This window comes from Sycon ciliatum, chromosome 7, assembly GCF_964019385.1.
Source record: "Sycon ciliatum chromosome 7, ocSycCili1.1, whole genome shotgun sequence".
Classification (NCBI taxonomy): domain Eukaryota; kingdom Metazoa; phylum Porifera; class Calcarea; order Leucosolenida; family Sycettidae; genus Sycon; species Sycon ciliatum.
Window position 1 is genome coordinate 3,341,273 of NC_088649.1, and position 11,116 is coordinate 3,352,388.

The window sequence follows — 11,116 nt, forward strand, 5'->3', positions numbered from 1 at the left end:
TATCTACATGGTCACACGTGATCGTATATAGATCTACACTGCACTGCTCTACAGTCTGTGTAAATCATGGATATGAACGCCAGTACAGTATCGATGTACTGCGGGTAATACTGCACTCCTCCACTGCACAGTGATCGGACTCGCGACCTTTTGTGCACGTATGAAATTTTCGATTTATCTCACCAGTGCACTTTGCAAAATTTAGGGGGTTCCACGGAACCCCCGGGACCCCCCTCCCCCCCCCCCCCCCGCCCTTGGATGCGCCACTGGTCATGTACTACCTACTGGGTAAATAATATAGAGTAAACCTGGTTTAAGTGACCACCCCACGGTGCAAGCAAAAGTGGTCGTTAAAGCCAGGTGGTCTGTAGAAGCAGGTCCCATACACTCGTGGTATATCGGATTATGCATACATGTGCATGATTGTACTTCAATGTACTCATATTGACGGGTGTGGAGCATAGAATACTCGTGCAGGCAAAGCACACCTCACTGGAGTGCATGCAGCGCATTCTGCACTGTCACTTGTCACTTCAGTTGACTGCATCCACTTGCTTCAGAGCGCACTTCAATCCTGTTGCAGTGAGCTCTGCCAGCCAAGATGGCACATTTGGTTAGTTTTGGTCGCTGTGTGCAGAATATGGCACTTGGTACACTTAAAGTCGGTCGCTGGTCTCGCAAGGCAGCCTGCAACGAATTTCTATGCTTCCCTGAGCTGACGACGATCATCAAACTTCTATATTTTGATGTTTCGCGTCTTGAAAGGACAAGTGTCAGCTTCACAACATGTCTCGCCTCTGGCTGCAGAGTGCATGCATCGGAGGACTGCTGGAAGCAGTTTTCAATTGGTCCGGTTGTGCCTAGTCTTTCATACTTTGTGCATAATATAGCAGGGGTGTAAGACCTCCTCAGCATTGCCAGTAGCTACCAAGTTGGTCCGGTGTTAACCTGTCCAACCGGACCGGTTCCGGCGGGCGTACAGGTGGACAGGTCACTCACATTGAAAAAGACATGAAAAAAAACATGGGAGAAAGACAGTCCAACTGGAAAGTGGACGATCCATTGACACTCAATGAAAAGCATGATCAAGACGCTGCGGCTGAATGTGTATGGCGGAATTCAGCCAGACTTTCTTGGCTAAAAGACGTTCAGCGGAAAAGCTGCAGAATTCAGCTGAAGTCAGGGAAAAGAGTGGAATGTTCTTCGCACTTCGGCGGAATGGCTGAAAAGTGTGCAGAGTGACAGCAGCCTTAGTGGTAGAGCATTGCTGGCCATGAGCGAGGGTCCCTGGTTTGAGTCCTAGTGATGACAGTCAATTTTTTCTTCACACTTTTCCCATTTGCAACTGTCCCTCAAAGCAATGAATAATGAATGTAGTGATTGAACTCCCTCTCTCGTGGCACATGCACTGCACTGGATAGTGACTCGGCCAATGATAATTTGGAGTAAATTCTTGATGTACATGAGGGTCCGCCATACTGTAATGGATTTTTGCACTCTTATCAACACTCGCGTCAACATCCATATCAACGCCGCAAAGTGAAGCTCACCCTTCTTCCATAAAATACCAATATGCCCCACAACACATACGCTTCCTCAACACCCCCGCTCAAGTTACGGCCCAGTACAGCCTTCGACACGCACGCACTTGGCACCTCCCACCCTCCAGAACCGATCGCTGTAAAGACTCCCCACTGTACAAGTCCCTAGAATACTACAATGCCCTCCCTGCTAGCATTCGTGACATCTCCTCCCGACCTGCTTTCAAACAAGAAATCTGCTCACTGCTGATTAACTCAATCTGCTCCTGCAGCGCGCACCCTCTACCATACTTGTAAAGTTCAAAGTGATGTAAATCACTTTCCAACTGTTTAACCCACAATCTCACCTTCTCATAAATTTATCTCTTATTGGCGATGGTGCCATCGTGAGAATGAAGAATTCAAACACCAGGGTTCTAGCCAAAGGAGTTTGGGGAGGGGGCATTGCCCCCGCCCCCTACTCTGATAGCACACTGCCCTACTCATTTTTAGATTCTGTGTATTTTCAGTTCACACAACGAAAAATGGGGCCTCAAATCGATCATTTCGGGTGCTCGCAGCACCCATACGTTGCATTTTGTGTGACAAGGTAATAGTGGAACATGGAAAAATGGGTAAACTGTTTGTTTCCTTTGCGCCCCCCCCCCCCCCCCCCGCCCTCACAGTTTTTTCCTCGCTAGAACCGTGAACACTCATACCTAGGTGCAAGTGCAGATTTTAACCTAAAGGAGTGACTTCACTCCCTCGAACCCAGACCCTGATTCTGTGGAACAAGTTTGAATACTTCCGATGGGAGAATCAATATCGCATTATTTTTCAGCGAGACTAGGTCAAATTCTATAATATAACATCGAGGAGATGTTTTTGCCCTTGGGACCGAAAGTCACGTTTCCAAATGACGTATGTTACCGGTAGGTGGTCTGCACTCAGCGCTTTTTCAGCGAGTAAATCTCGGCTTGTTCTGGTCAGGTCGCAGCTCCAAAAAATACTGGCCATGTGAAATTTCAAGGCGGTGAGATGCTTTCAATTTCGTCTTCCTCTATTAGCAAATTGTTTTGCGCCAGCACACCAAAGTACAGTCATGTATATACAATAATTATCGTAAGCGCACTGTACACGCACTTCGGCTGATGAGGCTTTGTACAGTTGCGCTCTGTGAAATCCGACCCAGAGTGCCTTTTTGGTGCCCTCAACTAGCACGGCCCTTGACACACTAGAAGTGGCACAACTGCGGCTGGACGTACATGAACACATTGTACTTCAAAGCACAATACAATAATGTAATCAGAACTGATCCAGGGCACCAGTTTTTCACTCTGGGTCGGACTTCACGGAGTGCAAATGTACATGCCCAATGGATGTCGAGTACTGGTAAGCTCACTGTAGAGGTTTTCCAAACCTGCATTCTGCCTTGTTCCCTGCAGCGCTCAAGAGGAAAGAAACTGGCTGGGCAGTGAGCGCGTTTCCGCTGGAGAGAGGACGCACATTAGAAGTTCAAGTCCAGTATTGGGATGGCGATAAGGTAGGTGAAATTGGGGTGGCATTCTTGTAGGTGAAATGTTTCCACACCACTAGTCTTGTTTCGGAAAAGAATCCTGTGCGAATATTTTGACTAAAGAAGTTGAAGATGAAAGCATCACTTATTATCATTGTATTAGCCAAGGGTCAAACCTCTACTCAAACTGTTAAAGTCTTCTGAATCCCCGTGCTCGACATTCACAGCATGTCAGGGGGCGAGGTAGGCTGAGGAATACATTTGTATTGGTGTAAACGACGAGGGGTGAGACCGAGGGACGAACAATTACATGCAGACTGAGAGCAAGAGAGTGAGATAGTTTGAGGAACTGCAAGGGAAGGCTAGGTATAGGGTCTGGGTAGCTATGACGAATTAAGATGGTGATCATGTGTGCAGCAACCCAGGCCAGCGGAAATACGATAACACGGGGGCTATGAGTGCTGGATACAGGGTACAAGCATTGGCAAATATACGGGGGAAGTCAGATGCATGGGATAAAATGTAAGGAAAGTGGGGACCTACTAAAAACACTATACTGCACGTACATATAATTATTATGCTGTAGATCTAATTATTCCCGTAGCTATGCAACTGAAGTAACGTCTGGCGCTAGCCAGGGTCCACGCGGGTTTAATTCCGTTTGTTTGTTTGGTTTTGTTCGTTTGTCACACACACACACACACACACACACACACACACACACACACACCTTGAAACTGCCACCTAAAAGTGATGCAGTGCCTCAAAGAGGCAAGGAGGGCAGAGTTACTTCTTGCATTTGTGTTGAGCCAGGTACTGGAGACGCGTGAACTTCCGAGAGCAGGTCGGGCATGGGATGGTGCGGCGCTCAGAGCCAGAGCTGCATGTTCTGCGGTTGGAGTTGCAGTTGTGCCGGCGGTGCCCAGCTTTGCTCCGGAAACAGCGGTCACAGGTGTGGCAGTGGTAATGACATTGGCTGCAATCAGGTGGGCGAGGTGCAACAATCTCTGGAACTGGAGCGTCACCAAGACTGGGAGAGCAGCTGTGCACAGCAAATCCACCTCGGCTAGCAAACCAACGATGGCACATTTCGCACAACACAGCACCGGCCTGTTCATGGATCGGCTTTAGTCGCTCTTCCCTGCATTTGTGCCGCCGAAGTCCGCTTTCACTGGCGAAGAGTCGCTCACAGATCGCACAACACACTGACTTGGCTGTCGTTTCAAGGCGTAAGCGCCGTGCAACAATAGCATCCGAAATGGACTGGATCCACTCGCCACGTTCAGCTGCGAGGTCGTACCAACCGGTGTATAGACCCAACGCCTTGAGGTCATCGCGTACCACATCACGCCATCGACGCCTGGGGCCATGAGCAGGGCGTGGAGTATGGAGCCACGAGAACAACACTGTCTTTGGAAGCCGGTGGTCGTCCATCCTGGCAATGTGGCCAAGCCACTGCAGCCGTCGACGGGCAACCATGTCAGCAACTGGCTCTGTAGCGCACATTCTATGCAGCGAGGCAGATGGCAGGTGGTCCTCCCACTGTTTGGAACGCGAGATGCCGAGAATGACACGAACGCAGCGGTTGTGGAACTGTTCAAGGCGACGTATGTCGGCACGCAACAGTGTCCAGTTCTCAGCCCCGTACAACAGCACCGACAACACACAGCATGTGTACGTGTGTTGTTTCGTCTTGGATGTTAGTGAAGTGTTCCGAAAAACTGACGAGTAGAGGCTGCCGAAGGCCTTAGATGCAGCAGCTATGCGGTTGGACACATCGGTGTGGCATCGTCCGTCTGGTGTTACCACTGAGCCGAGATATGTGAACTGGCTGACATGCTGGATGGCGTTGCCTTGTACGCTTAGCGGGGTACGGTCACTGTCGTTGATCTGATGCCCAACAGCCATGAACACTGTCTTTGCCATGTTGAGAGACAGCCCGAATGCTCCACTGACCTCCGCAAATATCTCAAGCATACGCTGAGCATCCGAGTGGCTGGGTGCAAACAAGGCTGCATCATCAGCAAACTCACCATCTGTGATGACCATATCATTACCACGCTTAGATCTCTTGAAAAGCTGACCATCGGCACAGGTACGGAGTGGAAAACCAGACACTCCACGCTCTTGGACGCGTGCGCACCAACGTTCCATCACTGCACCAGCAAACAAGTTGAAAAGGACTGGTGCCATTGTACACCCTTGGCGCAATCCGTTGCACACTGGGAAGCCTTCAGTGGGGGAACCATTAACGATGATCGTGGCTGTCATGTTGTCGTGAAAAGACTTCAGAAGGCTGACCAGTTGCTCCGGGACTCCCAGCTTCAGCAGAACAATCCACAGTGCAGCACGCGGAACAGAATCGTATGCCTTCCTCAAATCGACAAACACCAGGAATCCCTTGGATTTGTGCTCGTGACACTTCTCCACAACCTGGCGAACAACAAACGTCATGTCCGTGCAGGAGCGACCTTTCCGGAAACCACACTGTGATTCAGGCAGCACACTTTCGGCGACTTTCTGCAATCGGTTTTGCAGCAGGCGTCCGAACAGCTTGCCAATGACGTCGAGGAGTGCGATGCCACGCCAGTTGTCGCAGCTAGTGAGGTCACCCTTCTTGGGTATCGGTATTATCTCAGCATTCACCCAATCTTGCGGTACTACGCCCTCCTCCCAAACCGCGGTAATGAGCTTAAACAGATTGGCATAGAATAGGTCGCAGTTGTATTTGACCATTTCCGGTAGAATGCCGGAGCTTCCAGCAGCTTTCCCGTTCGTAAGATAGCGAAGGCAGCGCTGGGCCTCTTCAGCAGTGGGTGGGGTGGCCAGGTGTTCCATGATGTTGCGCTGCTGGACCAAGTCAATTTCAGATCGGACAAAGCCGCTTGGAAGGTTCAGCAGCTTTTCGAAATGTGCCTCAACGGACGAGCATGGTGAGCCATCAGTCTGTTTGATCAGGCACGACTTAGTGGGAATCAATCCGCGCCGGGCAGTCTGTAGATCCCGGATGCTGTTCCACACAGCCTTACACCCAAACTTCCTAGATTCGGCATCAGACGCAGTCTTACGGAACCAGTCCTCCTTAGCACTGCGTACAGCATCCCTTGCAGCTGAGCGCGCGCGGACAAACTCTCGCCGGACCAGAGGTGATGGATCTGCTAAAGATTTCTGGAATAGAGTGTTACGATGTGCAAGGAGAGGCTCGAGAGTGGCGGAACTGGCTGAGAACCAATCTGGCTGACGACGGCGACTCTTGCCTAGGACAGATGTAGCTGCTTTAACTGTGGCGTCCCGTAGTGAACTCCATTGATCCTGAACTGAGGTCCCTGGTGCAGCGTCTTGCAAACAGTCGGATGAGGTATGGTACCACTCCGCCACAGTTGCTTGCCTTACTAAATCATCATCCTCTGATGCAGTTGGGTCAGCAGGTCCGAGCTGGGATACATCAAAGCGACGGCGATCAGGGGCCTTGCTCTTTGGCGGGTAGAAACGCCGGCGGCAACCAAGTGACAACGTTAGCCCAACAAGTTTGTGATCGGTCCCACACTCAGCAGACCGGTCACACGACAATCTGTACAGCGCTGAAAATCCCGCTGCCGAGTGATCACATAATCAATACAGTGCCAGTGCTGTGAACGTGGGTGCTGCCACGTAACTTTATGAATGTCCTTTTTCTTGAAGTACGTATTACAGAGTCGAGAGTTGAACATGGATAGAAAGCTCAACAGTTCCTCACCAGCTTCATTCATGGTACCAACGCCATAAGGACCACGCACTTGCCTCCATGCGTCCTCTTCATGACCTGGGCTGCTGCCAACACGGGCGTTGAAGTCACCAAGTACGACGTACAAATCGCACTCCGGGATGGATAACAGACAATCACGAAGTTCGCCATAAAATTTCTCCTTTTCATGGCGAGGCCTCGCGAACGTTGGAGCGTAGCAGGAAATGACATGCAGCCACTGATCGCCAAACAACAGTTTCGCCACAACAACTCGCGAGCTGACAGCTCGCCACTGACACCCGCCGTTTTTCCACGCTCGTTGGGCCAAACCTAAAAGAACGATTGCAACTCCCTCGCCGCGATATGCGGGCATTCCTCGCTCTGTTGGGACGGGGCGTCCTGCATTTAGAACAGACGCTCCACTGATCAAATACTCGTGATCGCCGAACCATTTCGTCTCCTGAAGACCTGCGACTGAGAAATTCAAATTTTGAATTTGGTGAAGAACAATTTGAATTTTTTTGTCTTCCGCGACGGGCAAGCTTCTTTCGTGACGAGCTGTCTCGATGCTTCCATCATTCTCCACTAAGCTGTTGACGTTCCAGGTACAAAACTTCAACACAAACGCTTCGTTTCTCCGTCTCCTACTTCGTGCAAGGGGGTCTACCTGGAGGTTTGCAAAACCGTCGCAGGTGTTGTGGGTACGTGGCGGGTTGCAAGTGGCAACATCAGGCGTTGCCCCGTCATTGCTTCCCAAGTCTCCACGCACCATACTCACAACCTAGCCAGGGGTGGCCCTAGGCCACCCCTGGGGATATTATAGCTAAGCAAACTTGTGAACCAGCAGAGCTCAAAAAAGTGCTTCCTACTCCAACTACACATATACATACACCCACCCACACACACACACACACACACACACACACACACACACACACACACACACACCCACCCACCCACCCACCCACCCACCCACGCACGCACGCACGCACGCACACACACATACATGTCCCGTACCGTACCATCAAACACATCCCGTATGTGTTATGTAACGTAATGCCAGTTGTATTGTATGAAGGGAAAGCACATGTAGGGCGTCGGCATATCTCGTACATATCCCGTACCGTACCATGAAACGCATCCCGTATGCGTTATGTAAAAGTTTATAAATAGGGAGACGAGGAGGAAATGCAATTAGAATTGACGTTACTTCCTCCGTAAACAAAACTTCGTGATGGATTTTTGAAGGACTGGTTTGCGCACAAACTGCCGTGAAATGAGTCGCGATCACTTTCTCGGCCTTCCCTGGCATGCCATGAAAGAGGTACGATGCAAGGAAAGCGACCTTTCACAAAATGCTGAGCGGAATCGATGGTTGCATTGTGGCAACATAGGTGATGACAGTTATGGTGAGTGAAACTGAAATACCACTTGTCCGAGGGCATAATGCGCTGCTTGGCCTCTCTACTACTCTAGCACTGAGTTTGAGATAGATAAAAGAGCGATGGAACGGAGCAGCGAGCCCACACAATGAGCGTGTGAACAAGGAGCTGCTCCGATTGCGCGGCACAATGAAATAATTCTGATCTGGTTAACGTTCTTGTTCAACCTGTGCAAAGCCCAGATTCGAATGCTGATGACCATGCATTGTTTCAGAAATCTGCAGTCTGACCCGAGTTTCGTGGCTAAGGAAAGTCGACTGGACTTGCTAGCTGCTGCCGTTAAGTGCTGGCAGGAGTATCCATCGGAGAAAATGGAATCAGTTTGGCTGTGCCTTTACTCCTCGTTTCGCGGAGCTCTGGAGAGCGAAGATGAAACCAGGGAGTCGTAAAATTTAATATTTTTACGACTCCCTGGTGGAAACGATTAATCGCCACCGCGGCGGATCACGCAGCTTGAAAGCTAACTTGCTTGGATGATGGCGACATCAGGTTCAGTGGAGTGCAATCAAAGAAGCATTGGCAAGGCTGAAACGAGCTACCTTCGTCCAGTGATTTGCACTCGATACAACCTGTTCTTGACCTGTTAAAAAGCGTTTTAATATCCATCAAAATCCATCACGAAGTTTTGTTAACGGAGGAAGTAGTTTCAAGAGAGAGCATTTGAACCTGGAGGAAGTAAGTGGGTAATCATAGTTCGAATTCGTGATAGGATGCGTCGGCAGGAAAACACCGCTGAGCAGGCATCCAGGCAGGTACACAGAAAACGAGATGTGAATAGTCATCACCGGTCACAGGAGACTTTGGAAGAGAGATCCTGTCGTCTTCAAATAAGCGTGATCGGCAGAGGCAGCGCCGGTCAGAGAAAACGTAGGGCGAGACAAATACGAAATGAACATAGGAGGCATGATGATGCTGATTCGCGTCGTGCTACTGCAACTGCGCACACGGAAGCTGTGCGGTCTATGATAGAGGAAAAGAATCATTCAATGGTGTCCTCTTTCACGCGTGAAGAGCGCCAGCGGTAACATGCATCATGAGCTAGGCAAAATAGCATAGTGTAGGGCCCTGAGCTTTCAAGCTCTCTCGTTTATACAATTATATCAGCGTGAAGAAGAGGTTGGTGCGACTTCGGCGATACTTGGTTGAGCTGGAAACGGAGCGTCTCTGTAAGTTTGTATCCCTGGTGATGTTTGTGCCTGGAGAGCACTATAACGTTAAGTGGTGCTCTTCTGGCACAATCTTCCTCAGCCTACTCAAGCTCAACTGATGAGGGGTGAATTCCCCGGAACACTGTGGATTGAGCAGGGAGTGATGCTTTCTTGCACGTTTGCCAAGTGGAAGGTTCGATGGACTTCTCGTGTGCTCCTAATGGCAGTCGTGAGTCAGTCAACTGAGAATTCAAGTCGGCAGGAATAGCGCAAGCTCCCACATAGGGAGCAACACGCAATTCCCGAATTATATCAATGTTGGTCCCATAGCTCAGATGGTTAGAACATTGGTCATGACAAGCAAGTTCCCGGGTTCGAGTCCTTGATCCTTGTGGTGGTGTTCCTACTGGCCTCCAGCCGAGTCTCACGTGATCCGTGATATTTTTTAAATTGTATATCACAAATGAGAGTCCTTCACCTCGGTACAGTGCTCAATATTCATTCGAATACAAGTAGATTTGTTGTAAGCTAAAAAGTTCCATGCCCATAGGCAATCATCAGACAACTAATTATTAGTTGTCTGATGATTGCCTATGGACATGAAACTGTTACAATGAATGATGAGTGGTGCTCTGTGTCGTGTGTAAATTTTATATCAACATGATTGTATGCATGTGTTTGGGTAGGGGGTGGGGGTGCGTGCGTGCATGTGTGCCTGTGTGCATGTGTTAGCATGTGTAACAGGAAGCATACTAGCAGCTCCAGTCGACACTACAAATCAAACTCACTCCTTCTAGACTAACCAAGAACTGAGGGGAAACCCTCGTCGTGGCCAGCTTCATCTTTTCAGAATCAAATACACGGAGTCGTATTCAACTCCCTGCTGGGTTCAGAGTACAGTGTAGGGGGTAGAATAAGGATGTGTAGAAATAAAGTGTGTTCCTAAAGATGGATAGTGTGTAGAGTACTAGTTGTTCATGATCCAGATCACCATACAGAGCATGCATACAGGCAGAAGGAGTGTAAATAATTACAACGAAATGAGAATGGAAAGCCAACGGGAATGGGAGAAGCAGTCTCTAAGACCATTCTCGTCACAGCATGCCAGAAAAAGCCACTTCAATCAGCCGTGTGGTCTAGGCCAGGCTAAAATTAGTGGTGGTCAATTCATCAGCTTTGCAAGCTGTTGAATGGTGGAATCCCAGCACAAGTTGCTGCGCATCAGTGATGGGCAGGAGTATGAGTATGCGAGTGTGTGTGGTGTGTGGTGTGTGTCGCATTGTTAAGCGCAGCGTTTATGCTCATTAACAGCTAGCATCATTGCAGCTCACCGCCGCGGGTACGTGCTGCCCCATGTCCTCGAATGCACATGGTGCCGCACAACTGCCCCTGCTGCCCCATGCCCTTGCATGCGCACGGTGCCGCACAACTGTCTCCGCCGCCTCTTTGTCCTCGCAGGCGCGTGGGGCCGCACACCTACCTCTGCCGCCCCATGTCCTTGCGGGCGCATGGCGCCGCACAACTGTCTCTGCTGCCCTGTGTCCTGGCGCAGGCATGGTGCCGCACAACTGTCAGTGTTGCCACTCACATTTATCCCAGCGCACACAACGTGCCCATGACGTCAGCAACCATACTGATGTCCGGTTACCATGACGCAAAAATGGCGGCCCATTTTCTTGCTCCCTTGCTGACAGTCTCTTCTCAAGAATTGTTCATGGTGGTGACTGGTTGTCAGTTTATTTGTTTCTCGTTCCCACTCTCCCACT

General features: G+C 49.9%; 1 protein-coding gene across 1 annotated transcript in view; it reads left to right on the forward strand.

Moving 5' to 3' along the window:
• The window catches only part of LOC135820750 (uncharacterized), a 34,355-nt gene that overhangs the window by 5,112 nt on the left and 18,127 nt on the right, over nucleotides 1-11,116 (forward strand). The window contains exon 2 of the mRNA XM_065333771.1: nucleotides 2,966-3,063. Within this exon, the coding sequence (XP_065189843.1) occupies nucleotides 2,966-3,063 (98 nt within the window). The remainder of the gene's footprint in view (nucleotides 1-2,965; nucleotides 3,064-11,116) is intronic.